Here is a 22,706-nt window from a genome sequence, read left to right on the forward strand (position 1 = left end):
CGAGTGGCTACACTTTGGTCCTTGCGGTTTTGCGACGTCTCGAGCTCCGTTATACTGGATTTTGCACATCTTGAGCTGCAATTTTAAGTCCAATTGTTGAGCTTTTAATTTGATAAGGTTGAGCTAAAATCCTGAATTTATTTCTTGGCTGATTTGCTTCGAAAATCCGGGTCCTCACAAGATATACCATGTGCATAAATGTCTGGTAAGTAAAAAAAACTCATCTAGAAAATATATGTCGTTACAGGAAATGAACAATAATAATATAGACATCATCCTGCTAACAAAATATGAACACAGGTGTCTTGACTGGTACCTTGATCAGCCGCTGCCCAAAAAATCATCAGCCATATGGGGATTTTACAACAGGAAGCATGGAGTTCTACATCACAAAGCTTGAATTTGCCCCCCATAGCCATAGTGTTTAAGTAGCCCTTCATTTTGCCTCCAATTCTCTTTTACCTTGACTTCAACCTGAAATTTTTTATTTTCCCAGTAATCATTATTGCGACAAACACTACGAAAAGTAGAAAAGAAAAGGCTATAAATTCTCAACTAGCGGTTGAAATTTTCACAATACTTATTTCTCATGCAGAGTAACATTAACAAGACTAATTAAATTATACCTCAAGGAAAACTTTCTTTTGCAAAAAATCTTCTATATCAAGCCGAGCTGCTGTCGCCAGTAGTTTTAAGGCTTTTCCTTCCTGATAGTATCAAGAAAAGATCGATGTTACATGCTACGCATCTCACAGGAATCTCATCCGAAGCCTTTTTCTTTATTTCGAGGCTTTCATGAAATTTGAATATAAGTGAACCTCATAGAATTACAAAATGTGCTCTCTATCGACTATCAGAGAATATCATAAATTTTGAAAATAATGGTAAACACGAGGTTGTGAAAATATAGTAGTGTAGCAAAAGTAGGAACGCACGTAGGGTTTGCAGGTTGCAAAATGTTATTCAGAAAATTAAAATTAAGAAGCCTGATACGAGATATTAATTTATAAATATCTACATACCTAGTTTACTCCAACAAAGAGTCCTATCTCTAGAAGATTGAATATACTTTAAAATACAAATAATAATATATCCTAATTACTGATTATTTGGATAAGATTTGTTGTTCAACATTCAACGCTCCCCCTCGAGATGGGTTACATATGTTGATCATGCCCACCTTGGAACTCAAGTCTTCAAAATGAGGTCGGTGAAGCGCTTTCATTACGATGTCCGCTGTTTGCAAGTGACTGGGGATATAACAGAGATCAATGACTTTACTCTCAATCTTCTCACTTATAAAATGTCGATACACCTCAATGTGCTTTGATCAATAATGGTGGACTGGGTTTTTGGCTATACTTATAGCTGCTTGATTATCACACACTACTCGCAAAGGTTGTCTAACTTCAGCTCACTGAGTAGTCTCTTCAACCACATTCCTTCACATATACCATGAGCTAAGGCTCGATATTCTGCCTCTGCGCTACTTCTCGCCACTCCATACTGCTTCTTACTTCTCCATGTTACCAGATTCTCCCATAAGTATGTACAATAGCCAGATGTGGAACGCCCGTCAGTATGCGACCCAGCCCAATCAACATCACTATAAGCTTCTGCATTTCGAATTGATGACTTCTTGAAGAATAGTCCCCTTCCTGGGTTGTTTCTTTTGAGATATCTCCATACTCGATACACCTCATCAATGTGATCTTTTGTAAGATAATTCATGAATTGACTAAGAACACTCACAGTAAAGCCAATATCAAGGTGTGTACGTGAGACTTAAATCAATTTTCCAACTAGTCTTTGATAACTCCTTTTGTCAACAAGTAGACTATCGTTTTTGCTTCAAACTTGACATTTGCATCCAGTGGTGTGTCCACTGGTTTGATTCCCAACATTCTAGTTTCTTAAGAGATCTATCACGTACTTTTTCCTTTGAGAAATTGAGATCCCAAGGAAGATCTGGTCACTTCCATTCCAAGAAAATATTTGAGGTTCCCAAGGTCATTCATTTCAAATTCCTTCGAGAATAAGGCCTTCATATGCTCCATCTCCTCAATATGCCTCCCTGTAAGACCAATGTCATCAACATAGACTATGAGGGCTGTGATTTTTCCTTCTTCTGAGTGTTTGGTAAACAAGATATGATCCGATTGTTCCCGAGCGTACCCACTCATTTTTAGAACATTCGAAAACCGTATAAACCATGCCCGAGGTGATTGCTTCAAGTCATACAAGGATTTTTTCAGTTTCCACACTTTATTAGTTGTGGATTATGTCGCGAACCCTGTGGAATATCCATATAGACTTTTTTCCACTAGACCACCACCGAGGAAAGTATTATTCACATCAACCTGGTACACAAGGGCCGGTCCAAGTTTGCTTCTAATGATAAGCGAACTCGGACAGTATTGAGTCTGGCCATTGGACCAAAAGTTTATCGGCAATCGATGCCATATAATTGCACGTATCCTTTTGTTACCAATCGTGCTTTGAATCTTTCTGTACTACAATCAGTTTTGTGTTTCACTGAGAAGATCCACTAACATCAAACAGTTTGTTTCCCATGAGAGTGATCAGTGATAGTCCAAGTATTTTTTTTTCTCAAGCCCTGTATTTCATCAAAAGCAGTCGTCTTCCATTGTGGGTCTTGGAGAACAAAGACTCGGTGAGAGATATTCTGAATGAGGCGTGTTGTAGGGAAGGAGGCCTGGAGAGTTTGGATGGGAGTCTATATTTGAGGACACGAGATGGCATTTGGTTGATTGGCAGTGAGGACAGCATCGCCCCAAAAATGCTTGGGAACATTGTGTGTGAAGAGTAAGGATCCGGATACATCAAGTAAGTGTCGATTCTCACGCTCAGAGACAACATTATGTTGGGGGTATCGACACGAGAGCTTTGGTGAACTGATACCTGACTGTGAAGGTAAGTTCCTAGAACATAATTGAAGTAGTCTCGGGCCCTATCAGTTTTCAAAATTTTGAAGCGATTGGAGAATTGTATTTGGATCATGACATGAAATTGTTTGAAGAGTGCAGACGTCTCAGATTTTTCTTTCATAAGAAATACCCAAATCATCAATAAAAAGCAAAAACCAACAGTGACCCGCAACATTTGATATATTAGAAAGACCCCAAATATCACTGTGTATGCGTGAAAATGTTTGTGATGGCTTATATGGTTGTGGTGAGAACGTAGCACGCGTATGATTAGACAATTGACACACATCACAAGAAACAAACCTGGACGAGTTTTATTACTAAATAATGAAGGAAATAATTTCTCAAGTAAATAAAAGTGGCATGACCTAACCTATTGTGTCATAACAAAATTTCATTATCCTTATTAACTAAAGAATTAGAAACCAAAGAAAGATCGTTCCAGGCAAGACATGAATCATGCAAGAATTTAGTGGTGAACTTGAGATCTCGATTTAAGCAACTGAGACAATCTTTAAGATTTCTTACAATAAACAACCTTATCACTTCAACAAACAATTATTACAATCTTTAAGATTTCTTACAATAAACAACCTTATATTAGGTTAAAATAACACTTCAAGATTCTTCAAATCTTCGGCTTTAAGCAGCAAGCTGTGAGCTCTGTTTTTCGCAAGCCTTTAAGGTTAGTTTGGATCTTTCCAAACTTGGATAAGTAAACCACTGTTTATAAACAGGATTGATCTCTGGATCCTTTAGTTGATTTTCAAGAATCTCAATTTGAGATTTTATTAATTTAATTTTAAAAGATAATTTGCAAATGGCATAATATAATCAAAAGGTGGATCATAAATATAATCGTAAGACATATACTTACATAATTCTGAAGAAACTGATGAAACTGGAAAGTTTGGAGAGAACTTCAGACTTTTATTATAAAAGCAGTTGTAGAGATTTTTCGTTGTGTGGATCACAAAGGGTATCCACTCCTTAAATAGAACAATAACATAAACAGTACACCCACTATCAATAGTACTTAGACGAATACAATTTTGACACGTACACCATAAAAGATAAGATTACAGACTCGATAACTTACAACAATAATTCATTAGACTTTTTAGTCGTGCCATCCAGGTCATTTCCCACGGTTATGCTCTCAATAATGCAAAAATATCATCATCCCCATCATAAGGGTCTTGTGCATCTTGATCTTGATCATCTTGGTCTGTCATAGGTGTGTCATCTTCAGTTTTTTCTTTTCCTTTTGAGAAAGTTGAAGCTTGAGTAGATAGATTGGATTTTTCACCAAATACTTCTGTGAACATAGAAGTAATAGTGTCTTTATCTAAATGTTGAAATAATTCTTTGAGAAGTGTGGCCTGAGTAGGCGTATCTTTGTTTAAATTTTTCATGGTCTCTTTTGCTGGTCCAAGAGCAATAATTCCATGTCGATCATAAACTCGTCCTTCGGCAAAGAAGTCCTCTTTACCCCACCATTTTTATTAAAATTTTCCTAATCAGAATATTAGGAGTAAATTTTATTTCTAATTTTTCTTTGGCTTGTTCTTGCAGTCCATATTCCCATCGGATTATCAAGGCACATTATAATTAATGGCAAATTGGATCATACTTGTTAATTCATCTAAGTGCAGATTAGCCTCTTGGGATTGAGTCCAGATGGATTTAACATTTCGTGGAAATATGAAGATTTATAGATCTATTGGATTTAATTTTAAATCCGATTATATAATAAAAACAATTGAAGAAATAATTCCTCTAAGAGAAGGAAATGATTCATTTAGTTTATTATCTCAAAGACTTGTTGATATTCATAAGCAATATTACAAATTTATGCAACTCGGTATGATTCAAGTAGGTTTAAAACCTCTCACTAGATTAGGTTTAAATCCTTCAGCCTTAATTATTGTACGAGATCAAAGGCATAATAAATTTGAAGATTCCTTATTAGGAATAAAAGAGTCCTCATTATGCAAAGGACCAATACATTTTAGTTGTTTTCCTAATTTCCCAATATCTCTTTCTGATCCAAATATCATGAAAGCCCTCACTTTAAACATTAAAACTGAAGGCTTCGACATGATAGATGGAACAGAAAATGTTGTTCTATTATATAGAATTTGTTACAAGGTAATGAATTCAACTATTTCTAATTTCCGAATTAATACTAATCAAATCAGTTCAAAAACAGGGGAAACTACTCTTTTTATAACTGATATTAATAAAAGTAATATTATGATTACTAAAACAATTAATTGGAGTCAAGTTACTTTGCCAGAAATCTGGAAGATGGAGAATATTGCTCCGTCTCTTAAAGAAGAATCTAGAAAACTAGAAAGTATAGTTCAATATGTTGATGGTGATGTTGAAATAAAATTCTCATTCCAACGAAATTTACGAATTAAACTTCCTGAAGAAAGTAGAAATTCTACTTCTTCTATATCTGATTTTGAAAAAATTAGTATACCTGGTCTTCAAAAGACTAATGATAATATATCTCAACCAGAATATAAGGTTGAAATACCTGAATCTAGTACTTCTAAATTTCAAAGAAGCTATTCTGTTAATAATAGAAAATCTAATTCCCCTACATTCTCTGATATGGGTTATAATGTTATGGTTATTAGTAATCATAATCTTATTCAAAAAAGTTTTGAAAAGATAAAAATCTAAATAAGAAAAAATATTTTTAAGTTGTTTAAACCCAAAACAACAAACTCTATATTCTTTAAGATATACAGAATGGATTGAAGAAACTAAAGTAAATTTAGATTTTTTCAAATGGATGGAAAACTTATATTTTCAGCAAGAAATAAAATATTTCCAAATTTTATAGATGAGTCTTTTATAAATACTCTTAAATCAACATATAAATTATATGTTCATGAAACTGTAGAAGAATCTTTCGAAATTCATCCTCCATTTACTACTTTACAAATTAAAAAAGGTAATAAAGAAATATACGCTCCTCCTATAAAATCTGAATTAGGAAATGGTAATTTTGACCATATAATTCAGCAAAATAATTTTACTAATCTTACTTTACATTATTTAAGAAATCAAACTACTAAAATAGAAGAAATTTTATCAAAATCTAAACAAGAAACTTCTAGTGGTGAAAGTTCAAAAACTTTAATGATAAAACCTCCCACTAATCTTAAACAAGAAAAAATTCTTTTAAGCTCTAAAAAAGATGAAAATTTTATGGAAGGTCTAATAGAACGATTACAAAAAAATCAATATAAAAGAAAAAGGTTTTATCTCAGTAATCACCAAAGCTGAACAACTTGAAAATTCTTCAAGTTCTTCTGAAGATGAAATGCAGATTAAAAAAATGCATAAAGTGTCAACTGTAAAACCTTTTTATAAAAAGGGAACACCAATTGATCTTCAAATTGAAGAAAAGAAAGATTATGTTCAGTTTAATGGTGAAGCCATTACTGAAAGGAATATAGATGGTAAATCTGAATATCAGATAAAAACTGTAATTAAACAAATGTTAATATACTCCTCTGCCGCCAAAAGAAAAGGTAATAATGATAGGCACATTAATCAAGCTATTATTACTGGTTTTACTGGCCAACTTCAAGGTTGGTGGGATTTTTATCTTTCAAAAGATGCAAACAATAAAATTCTTAACTCTTCTATATTTGATCTTAATGGAAGAGAAGAGTCAGATGCGGTGAATACACTTATTTATACCATTTTATCTAATTTTATTGGAGCTAATGAGCTTCAATTAGATAGATCTCAAGAACATTAATGAATTTGAGATGTCCAACACTGTCTGGATTCAGATGGTATAAAAATGTTTTTATGACAAAAGTTTTAACCAGAAATGATTGCAATGCAAATTTTTGGAAAGAAAAATTTATTTCAGGACTTCCAGTTCTTTTTGCAGAAAGAGTCAAAAATCGATTAAAATCTAAGTCTCCAACAAATTCTATAGATTGGAGTTTACTTACTTACGGTGATTTATCCGAAGAAATAATTGCAGAAGGAATAAATCTTTGCAATGATATCAAGTTAAAAAGACAACTTGATATGCAATAGATAGAAAACCGAAATATTATCGGTGATTTTTGTGAACAAATTGGTTTTCAACCAATACAATATCCTAAAAGAGATAAGAAAAGAAAAATGTTTCCTTTTAAAAGAAAAAAGCATTATCTAAAAAATAAAGAAAAACCTAAAAAATATTCTAAGAAAAGATTTAAAAAACCAATGAAAAATGATTCTACTAAAGTTCCAGTATGCTGGAAATGCGGAAAAATTGGACATAAAGCTAATAAGTGTTATGTCAAGAAAAAGATTAATAATCTCAACATAAACAATGATTTAAAAGAATCATTGATAAATATTCTTCTAAATAATGAAGAAGATTTAAAACAAAAAGATTGTTATATTAACATTACTGATGAAGAAATATCTGAATATTCTAATAGTAGTTCAGATAATGATTCTGAAATATCAGAAAATAAAATTTGTGATCCAGATTGTGATTGCGATACTTGTCTCATAAATTTTATGGGATTAGAAATAAATGTTATATATAATGAAGAAAGTTTCATTTTAGATCTTATAGATCAAATAAATAATCCTCTAGAAAAAGAAAAGCTATAGAACATTATCTAAATATGGCAAATAAGAAGCCTACTAAATTAGTACAAAATACTGCACAAGAATATGAATTATATTCTTACAACAAAATATTAGAAAAAGCTAAACAAAAACAAAGAGAACCTACTATCTTCGAATTAAAAGGAGAAATAGATCAGATAAAATCTGAAATAAAATATTTAAAAGAAAGAGTAAATACTCTTAGTATTAATAATAATCATACTTGGGAAAAAACTTCTACTTCTGATGAAGAAGAAGATGATGAAAAAGATATTTTATCTAAAGAAGATAATGAAATAAATCAAATGGTATGGGTCAATAAAATTGATCAAATTATTTCTCAAAAGTGGTACTCAAAAGTAACCCTTATTATTAATAAAAAAAATTAAAATTACTATTGAAGCTTTGTTAGATACAGGAGCTGATGTAAATTGCATCAGTGAAGGAATTGTTCCTTCTAAATATTATAAAAAGACTATTCAATTTATAACAGCTGCTAATAAGCAACCTCTTATAGTAAATTACAAATTGTCCGATGTGGCAATATGTAATTCAGGGGTTTGTCTTAATACAACTTTTATTCTTATTAAAAATATTTCTACTCCTGTTATATTAGGAACACCTTTTTTCCAAATGTTATTTCCTATTAATAAAATTAATGAAAAAGGATTATATACCAACATTAAAGGAAATGATATATTTTTCCCATTCACAACAATACTTGTATCGAAATCCATTAATATTTTACAAAAAATAGTAACTAATAAAGAAAATTTTGTTACTTCATTAAAAGATGAAATTATTTTCAAAAATATCAAGGAAAAAATAAATTCTGAGAAAGTTCAAGAAAAAATAAAAATTATTTCAAATACCATATCTAAAAAGATTTGTGCTGATGTTCCTAATGCATTCTGGAATAGGAAAAAACATCAGGTAAGTTTACCTTATACTGATGAGTTTACTGAGGATAAAATTCCTACAAAAGCTAGACACATTGCTATGGGACCTAGACTTTTAAATTATTGTAAAGAAGAAATAGACAGTTTTCTTAAAAAAGAATTGATTAGACCAAGTAATAGTCCTTGGAGTTGTCCAGCATTTTATGTTGAAAATGCAGCAGAAATAGAACGAGGAGCTCCTAGACTTGTTATTAATTATAAACCGCTTAATAAAACATTAAAATGGATAAAACATCCATTACCAAATAAAAGAGATTTATTAAATATATTATTTAAAGGAAAAGTATTTTCCTCTTTTGATTTAAAATCAGAATTTTATCAAATTCTTCTAAAAGAATATAAATATAAAACTGCTTTCACTGTACCATTTGGACATTACGAATGGAATGTAATGCCATTTGGACTAAAAAATGCGCCAATGGAATTTCAAAATATAATGAATGAAATTTATAATTCATATATAGATTATATCATAGTTTATATTGATGATGTCCTTATTTATTCTGATATTATTGATCAACATTTTAAACATCTTAATATATTTATTCAAGCTACTAAAAGAGCTGGTTTAGCAGTAAATCAGAAAAAGGTAAAACTTTTTCAAACTAAGATAAAATTCTTAGGACATTATATTGAAAATGGAATAATGATTCCTATTGAAAGAGCAATTGTTTTTGCTGATAAATTTCCTGATAAAATCACTGATATAAATCAATTACAAAGATTTCTTGGTAGTCTTAATTATATAGGAGATTTTTATAAAGATCTCGCTCAAGACTGTAAATTATTGTTTCAAAGGTTGAAGAAAAATCCTCAACCATGGACTAATAGTCATACTTTAGCAATACAAAAAATAAAAGAAAGAGTTAAAGAACTCCCTTGTTTATCTATTGCTAATCCTGAAGCATTCAAAATAGTTGAAACAGACGCCTCTGATATTGGATATGGAGGAATACTTAAACAAAAAATAGATAATACATCTAAAGAAATTCTCGTCCGATACACTTCTGGAACTTGGAATAATACACAGAAGAATTATTCTACAATAAAGAAAGAAATCCTTTCAATTGTTAAATGTATTACCAAATTCGAGAGTGATCTTTTAAATAAGAAATTTTTATTAAGAGTTGATTGCAAATCTGCTAAAGATATTCTTTTAAAAGATGTTAAAGTAATAGCATCTAAACAAATATTTGCTAGATGGCAAGCCATATTAGCTTGTTTTGATTTTGATATTGAACATATCTCTGGAAAATCTAATTCTTTACCAGATTTTCTAACTAGAGAATTCTTGCAGAGATCAACCTTGGAAGACAGTCCTAAAGAGGCCAGCAACAGGAAAAAAGCCAATAAATAAACCACCCTTTAAAAGAGGTGCACCTATTCCTCAGCCTAATATGGCTACTGAAGAAGAGAAATTTGATCCAATTAAAGAATTTGCTGAGAATCCTACTGCTTATGACATACATTATTATAATAATGCAATATTTGCCTTAAAAGGATCAAAAGAAGAATTAAAATATCCCTATTTATTTTCAGGATATCTAAATTGTTGTCCTGTAGATAAAGATCTAAAAGGTCTATCTCCAATTCATATAGCTCAAAGCTATTTAATTAAAGATCTACAACCCATATTGGGAAGAAAAACAAGAGACTATTTTGAAACAATTTTAGTCGAAACTAGCTCAGTTGAAATCCAACATATAGATCGCAATCGCGATTTTGCTTTTTCTAAAATGATCATAAAGAAAATTATCCCAGCAGCTAATTGGGGTTTACCCCTTGGTCAAGCTCGTCAATTAAACACTTTTCAGGCAATGCCGAATATGTTTAATTATCATGATTATATCATGGCATGGGATACTATTTTAATATATGAAAATTTTCAAAGAAAACATTCTTGGTGGCTAAAATTCCAATTAGATGATATTCATCAATTTATAACAACTTGGTTTAAAACCTTCTTCTTTTCTTGGGGGATAATGCCCTCTATTCTTCCACGAAATGTTAAATCCATCTGGACTAAATCCCAAGAGGCTAATCTGCACTTAGATGGATTAACAGCTATGATCCAATTTGCCATTAATTATAATGTGTATTGGATAATCCGATGGGAATATGGACTGCAAGAACAAGCCAAAGAAAAATTAGAAATAAAATTTACTCCTACTATTCTGATTAGGAAAATTTTAATAAAATGGTAGGGTAAAGAGGACTTCTTTGCCGAAGGACGAGTTTATGATCGACATGGAATTATTGCTCTTGGACCAGCAAAAAAGACCATGAAAAATTTAAACAATGATACGCCTACTCAGGCCACACTTCTCAAAGAATTATTTCAACATTTGGATAAAGACACTATTACTTCTATGTTCACAGAAGTATTTGGTGAAAAATCCAATCTATCTACTCAAGCTTCAACTTCCTCAAAAGGAAAAGAAAAAACTGAAGATGACACACCTATGACAGAACAAGATGATCAAGATCAAGATGCACAGGACCCTTATGATGGGGATGATGATATTTTGCATTATTGAGAGCATAACTAGTGGGAAATGACCTGGATGGCACGACTAAAAATTCTAATGAATTATTGTTGTAAATTATCGAGTCTGTAATCTTATCTTTTATGGTGTACGTGTCAAAATTGTATTCGTCTAAGTACTATTGATAGTGGGTGTACTGTTTATGTTATTGTTTTATTTAAGGAGTGGATACCCTTTGTGATCCACACACCGAAAAATCTCTACAACTGCTCTTATAATAAAAGTCTGAAGTTCTCTCCAAACTTTCCAGTTTCTTCAGAATTATGTAAGTATATGTCTTACGATTATATTTGTGATCCACCCTTTGATTATATTATGTCATCTGCAAATTATCTTTTAAAATTAAAAAAGAAAATTAAATTAATAAAATCTCAAATTGAGATTCTTGAAAATCAACTACAGGATCCAGAGATCAATCTTGTTTATAAACAGTGGTTTACTTATCAATGTTTGGAAAGATCCAAACTTACCTTAAAGACTTACAAAAAACAGAGCCCACAGCTTGCTGCTTAAAGCCGAAGATTTGAAGAATCTTGAAGTGTTATTTTAACCTAATATAAGGTTGTTTATTGTAAGAAATCTTAAAGATTGTAATAATTGTTTGATGATCCATTCGCAATTTGGACCGAGGCAGAGATCCTGTACGGGCTGTAGGACCGAAAGAGCTTCAAATTCCCAATCATATGCAATGATCCAACTGAATCAATGATCCAACTATCTGATAACATGTATTGTGCTAAGAAAGCATTAGGAACAATACCTTTGTGTGCCACACTCCCAGAGCCAATAAACGAGGAATTGTTATTTGGACGTGCTTAACTGAATAATTTATGGAGCATCTCTAGTTGTTCCCGGCTAAAAGGTGGTTGTTCGGGAGTGGAACTCTCCGTTGTAGCAGAATTGGCTCACCTCTCGCGTGCAAGTTTCCAATTAGGAGGCTTGCCGTGAATCTTCCAACAACTCTCTTACGTTTTTCACACCGCGGTCGGCCAGTATGCATGCTGTTGCTGGAGGCTGGAGATTTCAGTTTCAAAACGGCAGGTTGGGAGGGCATATCAGGTGGTAATTGCGCAGAAGGTGTTGGGAGATGAATGGCGAGGGCCAATCCGACAGAGTTTGGGCAATAGGTGAAGGACCCAACATCAATTTCCTCCTGCTTTCTTCATGGCATATGCAGAAGAGGCAGCACACAAATTGGGCAGTGGTTTGATTGCAAGGATCCGGCCGCGGACATCATCTAGTTGTGAATTGAGGCTCCTAAAAAATTTAAATACGTGTTTTGTCTCCACAATAGCCCTGTAGCGATCATCTTCTGACGGACACTTCCAATCGTACACCTCAAATAGGTCTAGTTGCTGCCAGTAACGAGTAAGTATGGTGAAGTATTGGGTGACAAGGGCATCTCCCAGTTCGAATTCATGAAGGGTAATAATTTTCTCTGGTTTTTGTTCCAATTTTTCAGGATTTGGTTTTAGAAATTATTTGCTTAAAACCATATCATGTAAATTATTAATTAGTTCCACAACTAAAAGACAGTTAGCAATAAGAATATTATTGGATCAAAACGAAACTTCACACTGGTAAACTTCAGCCATAATTGTTTCCTTTATCTAAGAGATTCAACTTTGAAAACACATAAGAATCAGACAGCTTCCTTTTTTAGTTCACCAATGCAAACAGGTTGCAAAATGCTTCATTTTTTTGGCAGATGCATGATACTAGCCACAAATGCCATATTCCAATAAATGTATTTCTTCTTCAAACTTTTGCTTAGAAAACAATGGCAGTCTCTCGCTGTTTTTTTTTGGGTTACATGAAAAGTTGATGAAGCAGTGGACCCACAATGTTTTGAACTCAAGCATCAAGTGATTTAAAAAAGAAAACCTTAATTATTTGTCAAACAAGTATAACACTGATATCATACCACTTGTCTTACGACCCTATTAATAGCAATGGACGACTTAAAATGAAAAGTATCTAAAACAAACAAAGCTAAGAATTTAAGATAAACTTCATGTTTCCAATAACAATTATTTGGTCAAAAGTTTACCGTCAACCAGGTCTTACAGAGGCATAGCCAAAGCAGGGCTGGCGACTGTTGTAGCCCCCATTTTAAATTTTCTCATACAATTATATAATTTTTATGAATTATAAATAATAAAAATGATTTTCCAAAACCCTTTAAAATTCTTGAGATTTTGCTTCTCTCTCTCTGGATGAAAATTTCTGGCTCCATTGTGGCATTTTAGGAAATAAAAAAACAATGTTATAAATTTTTTATCCAACTAATTCCATCGGGTCAAACTTAGCATTCCTTCTAGCATAGTGCACCAATCCTGAACATTAGACTATCCAATCGGTGCAGATAAAACACCTCAAGGACTACATCAGGGCACATCTATCTTAAACAAATTAGCAAAGTAGAAGAATATAGATTCTCAACAGCTGAAAAGTGTGAACATTATATGGTAGAAAAAGTTTTACCTTTCCAATAAGGATGATTCTCTGGGAGTTCTTTTCCACGATAATCTCAGCTTGAATGAAGTCTTTCGCATTTGGTCTGCTTTTATAACTAACTACATTAACCTGCAGGATTAATGAGTTTTTTCCTTGAAAAATAAATCTAAAATAATAAAGAAGTAAGTTGTATCTGATCATATCTCAAATTTCAAAATTGGTATACCTGACATGCATAAGGCACTTCATTTCTGTACTGCATAAAGATTTTTTCTCTAAGAATTTCAGCCACAAAAAATCTCTCAGGATGCTCACTAGCAATATCCTAAAGAGGAATGGCATTATTTGATTTCAGATGTAAAGATTTACCTCTGTAAGGAGGAACACAAAATGAACTAACTCGCAAACATTTTTCTACAGCAATCCCACATTAGAAACTTATCATGAATTTCATTAAAATTGTAAACTGAATATAATAATAGCAAAAATTGACACACCTTAGGATAATAAGCTGGTCCGATTGGAAGTTTTGATAGAATCCACTCCTTAACATCATCCACCCCATGGCCATACTTGGCGCTCACTGGCATGACCTCATCCACTCCAGTAAACTTTTCATACCACTGCAAAAAATATGGTGCCTATCTATAATGAATCCGCGCAGCAATATTGGAGCAAAAATAGTTAGCAGAAGCATGGATGCAGAATTTCAGGTACAAGATTTAGTTTGGAAGGTTAAACTAGCCAAAGGATTACCACACAGGCTATCCAAAATCACTAGTCAGTTCCATGCTTCCAGAACGTGATTAATTTATTTGTCTTGTTTGGGACAGATAGGCAACCGTCGCTTATCATCTAATGAAATAGAGCGCATGTAAGTGACTATTAAGATCTTAACAAAATAAGAAACCGAAGCAGGAAAAGAGACACCTAGCCAAATCATTAGGTTCAGTGCATATACCAAACAAGGTATTGCTGTGTAAGATTCATAAATAACAGCTTATCAGCAATTATACCTCAATTCTCTTAGCTATCTCTCCAGGTTTAATTAGATCTTTCTTGTTCAAAACCAGCAAGGTCGGTAACTTATCTTTGCGGTCTCCAACCCCCTCTTCCAATACGTCATCAATCTAATAGCAGCTGTATACCATTAGTTTAGAATTCAAAGTTGAATTTTGTTTTAAAAGTAAAACGCAATACCTTTTGAGGTTCCTTACAAACATCAACAACAACAATTACACAGTCCGCATTGAAGGCAGCACTTCGGACATTCTTCATCATCATAGAATCCAACTTGTGCATTTTCTTCTCTATGACACCCGGTGTATCATAAAGTATCATCTACAGCCAATTCAATAAGAATAGCTTTTGAAAAAACTATGTCAATTGCACACAAGTATATTTCTTTTCTCTTCACTTTAAAAATGGAACACTTGGATTACATCACAGTGGATGGACGGACCATTCATGATTCACGAAAACTGTAACATGGGCAGATGAGTCCGGCCTGTTCCTCGACAGTTGTTCAAGTGAAGTTTAAAAGAAAAAAAGGCAAAAGAACAGACAATTTAAAAACCGACGATATTTTTTCGATGTTAGGTGCCCAATTTCTATTTTACTCAAGCAGAGACATGTGAATTTATATGTAAACTATTCAAGAAAGCCATATTAGCATAAGCACTAATATGATGAGTATCATATCCTTCATAGATCTTACTACGATTGCCTCTGGCATATGCAAATTATCTTCTTGCAAGAACTAGCGTTTTGTAACAACGAGGGATCATAATTGCATGGGAGGTCATTCGGTTTTGGTGAGTTCAACAACCTTGTTTCATTTGCGATTATTTATAACCATGTAGAAGCATGGGTCTCACACTGATGCATTTATCGACCTTTGAACTTTCGTAGGAGTTCTTCCGTAACTTCAATGAATGTAGAATCATTTACTTTTAAAACTAATGAAGAGCCACCGGAAAGAAGGAAAACTAACAGTACGAGGCCTGGTAACAACCGTATGCTCATCAAGCACTAGCACAACACTTAAATTTCAACCTACCATTGACTCGAGCAAAATCAAAAGCACCAAGGAACCAACACGGGATCAAGATATGATGGAAAACACAGACCTGAAAATCTGGAGCAGAGCAAATTCCGAGAATACGGTGTCTAGTAGTCTGAGGCTTATCAGTGACAATGGAGAGTTTCTGGCCAACCATTTGGTTGGACAAGGTACTCTTGCCAACATTGGGCTTTCCCACAACGGCCACGTAGCCGCTCCGGTGGTCGGGGTGAAATTCCATTTCTTCCGCCTCGTAATCGTCCAGCAAGAGCAACGACGTGTTTCTGTCGGGCTTGACGCTCAACGAAAGCAACATCGACGATGAATTTTCAGCATCATCACCGGTCATGTAACCATCTTCCTCTTCAGCAGCAGAATGCGTTGGTACTCTGTTCCTCCTGGAATCCCTTCTTTCTGTGGATACATGAGAAACCACTGGCCGAAATTGGCGACGAGTAGCAGTACTTGTGCGGGAATATGTATATACAGGGGGAGGGAAGGGAATGTTGTATCTCACTACCAATTCATTCATCATTCCTACGTTATCCGCCCGCCCTCTTGGATTTTGTTTATACGACGACGTCTGCCCTCTGTCTGTCATCTCAACAAAATGCTCGCCAATGTTATTAATAATAAATCTTTTTTTAAAAAAAAATATATGTGAATATTTGTGGAGTAAATTTCCTTAAAATCTCCAAATCCACACTCGACTCTATCATCAGTTCATGTGTCAATCTTTGTCTATTTTCAGTTTTTACTGACAAATATTTCTTTGTTTTAACTCGGTAATTTCATAAAATATCTAAAATAACCCTTTCTTCTAACAATTCTTACGCATAAATCAAAACCCATGTTTCAACACTAGTATGTTACAAGATGAAAAGTCAAGATTTACAAAGAAGAAATGTAGAAATTTCTTCAACGATTCTGCTTTTGTTTCTATTGGTGTGTAGTTTTTCACTTTCAATATGTAATTAAAGTTTAAATTTTTTTTCACGTTTAAAACTTTACTTGAGTGTTGTATGATTCTAAACCCCTTCATAAGGTATTTACTGAAAATATACTTTTAACAAATAATGTTCGGTTTCAACTATTTCGGATTTCAAGTAGAGATAGCTCGTCTTATAAATACCTATGAATAATCAACTGGATCATATGTTGTTCTTTAATCGTCATATTAAGTCCACGATTAAATATCGTGTTCCTTTTCTAATTAGTGCTAGAAAATATAGAACAAGTTTTTCGTTCAGAATCAACAACGGGAAGACGCAGGAATCCGGCTGGCGTCGGTGAGGCCTAAGCAGCAACGCCACACGGCAATGGAAGAGAGGTTCTCGGCTGTGGATACCTTAGCAAGGTGGTGGTGGTCGAGTTTTTGGAGAGGAGAGAGAAGAGAGAAAATCTACAATCTTCATTGTGTTGTGTGTTATCAACTATTGATAACATATATTTAATGTCTCTCAAATGTACATGATCCTTCTAGAAGTAGGAGTCTCTCACTTGTCAAATCTCTCATATTTACCTTATCGACTTTTGACAAGATTTGATAGTATTAGATGAGTTTTTATCTATCAATGAGATTTTAGAACTTTCTAAAACTCTCCTTGTGTGATTTGATTATTAGAAACCCACTCATCCATGTTTGACCGTGAAACTCCAAGTTTAATTAATCTAACAATTCATGATTCGGATTTTATCATAATCTCGATTGACGATCAAAGATCGCCGATGTGGCAAAGGTAAAAAAAAAACTCGTTATTATGATGCAAAGTGAAAATTTCGAAGAACAAAATTTTCATTGATTCATTTTTGTTAGCCACCTATTTTAGAACTCCTTCACTAATTAAGCAGTTGCACTCTTCTCGCATAATTAGCAGTCAAGCTAACTTCTACAACTTCTAAATACGAAATCCATTTATAAACTATATGTTTGATATCCATCAAACTTAATCATCAAATTCAACACTTGTGTGACCCTCAATGGACCAAGTCTCGAGCTCGAACTCGAGCTCGAGCGAACTTCATCCTTATTTTAAGTGGCTTAATTGACTAGGAACGAGTTTAAAATATACATTACACATCTAATGAATTTCATTATCAACATGACTTGTGGATCATATGGTACTATAATATATTTAAGAACTTTATCCATGTAGCTTACATGAAAATATTAAATTGAAAATAACAAAAATTATCATGTTTAATAACTACTATTTTAAACACTCGTGTTTGTTAAAATGCTAGTATATAGAATAGATGGATATATGAATATACAAAAACTCTAGTGAGACGGTCTCACGGATTAATTTCGTGGGTCGAATCTCTTATTTGGGTCATCCATGAAAAAATATTACTTTTTATGCTAAAATTATTACTTTTTGTTGTGAATATCGGTAGGATTGACCCGTCTCACAGATAAAAATTAGTGAGACTGTCTCACAATATACTTACTCATATGAATATACCAAGACCGCATGTCTAAAGAGTGAGTTTTTGCACCAAAACCTCAATTGAAATATCAAAAATTCATAATTCACCCTATGAAAATTAAATAGGAGTCTCAATCCTCGACTTTGTATAAAATTTGCACAATTTATCCTTGCTAATGAATTTTTTTAACTAAGCACTCGTGTTGAGGCTATGAAACTAATTTTTGAACAATATTATGTCGAATGTACGGATACCCTTTTATTTATCTATAATATATCAATCATAATATAAATTTTCTAGGTCCACAAAAGATTGAGCAAAAACCCATAGAATTTTCGAGCAAGAAATCATGGAATCTTGTTCGAAGGGGGAAAATCTCTACTCGATGTCGGGCAAACGTAGGTTATTTAGCTATAACATGGGTCCATGCTCAGAAAATCATTTTAATAAGAGTAAATCGTGCGACGACCTGAGACGACTACTTAATTTTCATATGGATAAAATATACATTTTTTTATATTTTAGATGGAGTTTGGTTTGTACTATGATGCAGTGGAAAGGGAATTCAAGAAAGTGTAACACATTACTATTTACTCCGGGAACAGAAGAATGTCCAAACGTATCCTGAGAGTCTTGAACTAACATATTGATGAGATGCTAGAATACTAGTGAATCCCACATGTCCAAATCAATTGGGACTTTTTTGCATTAAAATTTTACCCTTATCCTAGCATGAACTCAATCAAACAAACAAACAATTGCAAGGCGGGGAGTTTCAATGCTTCTATGTGATCTATGAAACATCATAAAATACACAAAAAAATATACCATCATGGTGTGAGATGTTGTGGGCAGTTTCAATGCTTCTATGTGATTTATGAAACATCATAAAATACACAAAAAAAGATATACCATCATGGTATTTCTTTACACAAGATGGAAAATTTTATCATCTTGATTTTTATTACCTTCTATGTTATGACTTTCCCTAGGGTACATCACCACTATTTTGGGCTACAGTCAACCTCAAGCATGTGAGATTGGCTCCTCGAGGAAGATGATCCTTTTTCAGTGTGGAAGTAAGACCACCCAATGAAAGCTGAACCCAGTGTAATTGCTGCAGCAATAGACCCAAAAACCCATATCTGTTTTCTCTTCCTCTTTTGCCTATGTCGTCTTGCTGTTTCTACACGGTATAAAGATGGATAAGATGAGAGTGTCCCCTCTAAAGCAATTCAAAAGGGTAAGCCATAATAATGAAGAATAACATCCGAAGTAAGCGTCAAATACACGTATAAAAATACGCTGACTAATCAGAAATACAAAATGAGCTTTTATCGTAGTACACGTCACTAGGAAAATTTTTGCATGTACTTGTACAAATAGAAAATAAAGATTTAAAAAGTTCTGTTAGAAGGAAACGAAACCATTTTTTGACTTCTTTTCCTTTTATTTTCCTAAGATTTTCTCATCTCACCAAACGATTGTTGTAACATGAAGAGAATGTGTGATATCATTTTATGAGTACAGCAGATCACACATTTTATGAGTACAGCAGCAAATAAGTATAGAACTAACAATATGAAAGGGGGAAATTTAATGGGTTTTCAAATTTGTCAAATACATTGAAATATATTACCTGTTCATTAAATAAAAAAATTGTATTGATCGAACAAAACCACAGCTCACACTATCATATCATTTTTCATAGGCAAATAAAAAAGAACTCAAAGATAGAAGGAAAAAAGGAAAAGAAACTTGATCACATCCATGGTATATTATACCGCTTTTGTTATATCTCCCTCAAAACTCGTATTCCAGTTTATGAAACACATATTGCTCTCCCATTGATTAGCTATCTCACGGCTTACCAAATAATATTCTGAATATAATTGGCCTTATACACACAATTAAACTTGGGTATTTAGCAACATAGGACAATAGATACTCTTTTTATTCTGAAAAAAAAGGGGAAAAAAAGCTTCAATAACTTACCTACAACTTCTTGGTTCCTTTGAGACATCTCCTGGTTCACAGTTTCATAATAATGAAGTCTATCGCATAGACGAGCAATCTCAGAGTTCTTCAACCTTATTTGAGCTTCCATCTCCATCTCTACCTCAGCTTTTGCAATTCCCCTTCCAATTGAATTTGATATAAACCGAGCAATATACACTTGTTGGCACACCTCAGCTGCAGGATCAGCTGATTGGTCACCATCAGCCGAAGCAGTTGGGTCTGCTGGTAGCGTCAACCCCAAAGGAATCAATCGTTCACAAATCCTCTGCCAATGATTTCTCATATTGTTTAGAGTTTCTTCCGCTTGCTTTCTCTTCTCCATCTCTATCAATAAATTCAATCTTGTTTCATGCAATTCATTGTCAATATTTCGCATCGGAAGTTGAGGCCCAATCTCCGGCGATAAATCTGAGGGATGAGATGCAATTAATTCATTGAAAAAGGAATTTAAGATATTAACCTCATGATACATGTAGTGATTGATAATTGACTAGTAAATGAGATTAATGTTTGCTTTCTCTCAATCCTCCATTCTGCGGCTATATCTCACTCTGCCGCATAGTTCCTTTTCTTTTAGGCAATTATTTATTAGAGCAGATATCATGATACTTACTCTATAAAAGACCACAGCATCGTCAAATTGAAATCAAGCCACTTGATTATGTTTTAACAACATTTAAAAGACACAAGAAAGCACTTCCATTAAATTAGGATCCTCAAAAAAAAAAAAAAAAGTAAGGCACCTTCCCAAGCATCATAGAACTCTGCAATTGGTGCGGTAGAGTTCAATAACGACTCCGCTCCACCATTACCCTCGCTTTCGGCATTGCTCTCAACACTCATCGACTCCTTTGGATCGACAAAAACATCAAGCTCTCCATCCTGCTGTAAATTAAACGACGGGCACTTCATAACACCATTTATCACATTTGTACCATTAGTTTCGTCGTTGCTTCCACATTTTCCCACTGTATCTCCAGATGAGGCAGATACAAAGTTATGATCACTCTTTTGATCAATCAACTCGCCATGAACAAAGCTGTAATCCTTCGCTGCAGTTTCAATGTTCTTTCCAGCAGTGTGCCCATTCCCATGATCGGCTCTTTCACACATTCCAACATCATCCTCGGAGTAACTCTTCAAGAGTCTTGGACCCCGTCGCTTGTGATTGATGATGTAAGGTGATGGAGGGAAAGAAGATGGAGAATCGGGAAGAGGAGTGGATGCAGGAGTAGCGTAAAGTGCAGGTGAGATTTGAGTCCAATGGTGTTCTTTATCTGCAACAGATGTAGTTGATTCAAAACTTCTCTTATCGATCTTAGGATTGTAAGGAGTATAAACTCCCCTATCTCGCTTAGCACTAGAAGAAACCTCAACTCCCTTCGGATTCGGAGGAACACTGACTCCCCTTTCAAGCTTTGAACTAGGAGCATTAATTCCCCTGTCCAGCCTCGAGATTGGAGTACTCTTCTGCCTTTCAAGTTGTGAATCAGGAGAATTTCTAGCTGGCGCCATGGACTTTGCAGCTCCAGGTTCTATGAGTCTATCCAAAGCTATTGCTGTAATTGCAGACATGGCGCCTGCAAAGAAAAATGAATCCCATCTCATATCCCACCAATGGAACGCAGAAGAGTTGTCCGTCCATCCGTCCGTCGAAACAAGGACGTAAAATCATTGAAAAAGAAACAAATACACGGGAATTGAAAAAAGCCTAGAAACATGTAAATCAAATCAAAATCAATCATTGAAAAAGAAAAAAAAAATACACGATAATTGACAAAAGCCTAGAAACAGGTAAATCAAATCAAAACCATATATATATTATTAAAAAAAAAAAAAAAGAATCTTACAGGAGGAACCGAAGAATCCCTAGCAAGGAGAGGCGAGAAGTAGATAGATGAGGAGAAAGTATGGATGCATGTCTTCAATTCAATGGCATGAGAAATAAAGAAAGATCCTGCTTTTTCGGTACTCTCTGAGATTATTTTCCTGATAATTATCAGCGATTGGTAAGGGCGGCGGCCACACCATTCGGGTCAATTTGTAACCTATCGGAATCCAAATGTATTAAATGGGTCTAGAAGGTGATTTATGAAAGAAGTTCCAATATTTGCATCTTTTGTTATAAATCATAAAATAAAGATAGATGAATAAAGATAATTTATCAAAAAATTGAACACAATCATACTATTTATAGAGAAAGATTACAACATATAAATCTTTACATATATTATCTTGTCATATTTATTTATATTATATATACTATATTATTAAGTTTGAGACATTTATAGTAAATAATTTTTGGTGTCATGGTCTGTTTTAATAATTATATATATTAATAAAGTGTTAAAATTTTAATGTTAGTCATATGTAGTTCAGTGGATAGAGTTTTTCTTTCTTAGGTATCAAGTTGTGGGTTCGATTCCTATTTAAGTTTTTTATAATTCCTTTCTTTCTTCTATTTATTTTTTTAAATTCACATATCTAAATTGCAGTGTAATCTCTTACTATTTCTTATAATTATTTTTTGATTCTCATTAAATATAAACCAAATGAATTATAAAAATATTATACAAGCACACAACGCGTGCTTTGGTGCACTAGTCTTAATTGTAAATCTTTCAAATCTAACTAAATAAGATAA

General features: G+C 33.5%; 2 protein-coding genes and 1 long non-coding RNA gene across 4 annotated transcripts; 1 reads left to right on the top strand and 2 right to left on the bottom strand.

The window, feature by feature from the left end:
- Positions 1–187: 187 nt before the first annotated feature.
- LOC140991386 (GTPase ERA-like, chloroplastic) lies at positions 188–16,196 on the bottom strand. 2 transcript variants are annotated; one of them, XM_073461311.1, is made up of 9 exons: positions 15,681–16,196; positions 14,752–14,892; positions 14,568–14,681; positions 14,049–14,174; positions 13,778–13,876; positions 13,579–13,680; positions 627–707; positions 386–474; positions 188–341 (listed from the first exon to the last, which is right to left on the bottom strand). In XM_073461311.1, the coding sequence occupies exons 1-8, from the start codon at positions 16,146–16,148 to the stop codon at positions 388–390; spliced, it is 1,218 nt and encodes a 405-aa protein (XP_073317412.1). In that variant the 5' UTR covers positions 16,149–16,196; the 3' UTR covers positions 188–341; positions 386–387. The 2 variants fall into 2 exon arrangements, with proteins under 2 accessions (XP_073317412.1, XP_073317411.1); XM_073461310.1 differs by having other exon boundaries at positions 188–474.
- Positions 14,900–15,524, top strand: LOC140991387 (uncharacterized). The gene is made up of 2 exons (XR_012177856.1): positions 14,900–15,071; positions 15,103–15,524. It is a non-coding gene; the product is annotated as an uncharacterized lncRNA (long non-coding RNA).
- A 2,580-nt stretch (positions 16,197–18,776) lies between the features above and the next one.
- On the bottom strand, positions 18,777–22,140 carry LOC140991737 (uncharacterized). The gene is made up of 4 exons (XM_073461863.1): positions 21,913–22,140; positions 20,806–21,642; positions 20,039–20,470; positions 18,777–19,229 (listed from the first exon to the last, which is right to left on the bottom strand). Exons 2-4 carry the CDS (start codon positions 21,635–21,637, stop codon positions 19,048–19,050), a joined length of 1,446 nt encoding a protein of 481 aa, XP_073317964.1. The 5' UTR covers positions 21,638–21,642; positions 21,913–22,140; the 3' UTR covers positions 18,777–19,047.
- Positions 22,141–22,706: the final 566 nt, after the last annotated feature.

This window comes from Primulina huaijiensis, chromosome 13 (assembly GCF_012295235.1).
Source record: "Primulina huaijiensis isolate GDHJ02 chromosome 13, ASM1229523v2, whole genome shotgun sequence".
In the NCBI taxonomy this organism is placed as follows: Eukaryota; Viridiplantae; Streptophyta; class Magnoliopsida; order Lamiales; family Gesneriaceae; genus Primulina; species Primulina huaijiensis.

Excerpts from the sequence above, each read along its gene's own strand:
- LOC140991386 (XM_073461311.1), bottom strand. The coding sequence starts at position 16,148 with ATGATGAATGAATTGGTAGTGAGATACAACATTCCCTTCCCTCCCCCT. Across the intron at positions 14,175-14,567 it reads AGATAGCTAAGAGAATTGAG|TGGTATGAAAAGTTTACTGG; the intron begins GTATAATTGCTG and ends TATTTTTTGCAG. Across the intron at positions 475-626 it reads AAAAGAAAGTTTTCCTTGAG|GTTGAAGTCAAGGTAAAAGA; the intron begins GTATAATTTAAT and ends AAAAAATTTCAG.
- LOC140991737 (XM_073461863.1), bottom strand. The coding sequence starts at position 21,637 with ATGTCTGCAATTACAGCAATAGCTTTGGATAGACTCATAGAACCTGGA. Across the intron at positions 20,471-20,805 it reads GTTCTATGATGCTTGGGAAG|ATTTATCGCCGGAGATTGGG; the intron begins GTGCCTTACTTT and ends CTCATCCCTCAG. Across the intron at positions 19,230-20,038 it reads AAGGAACCAAGAAGTTGTAG|AAACAGCAAGACGACATAGG; the intron begins GTAAGTTATTGA and ends TATACCGTGTAG.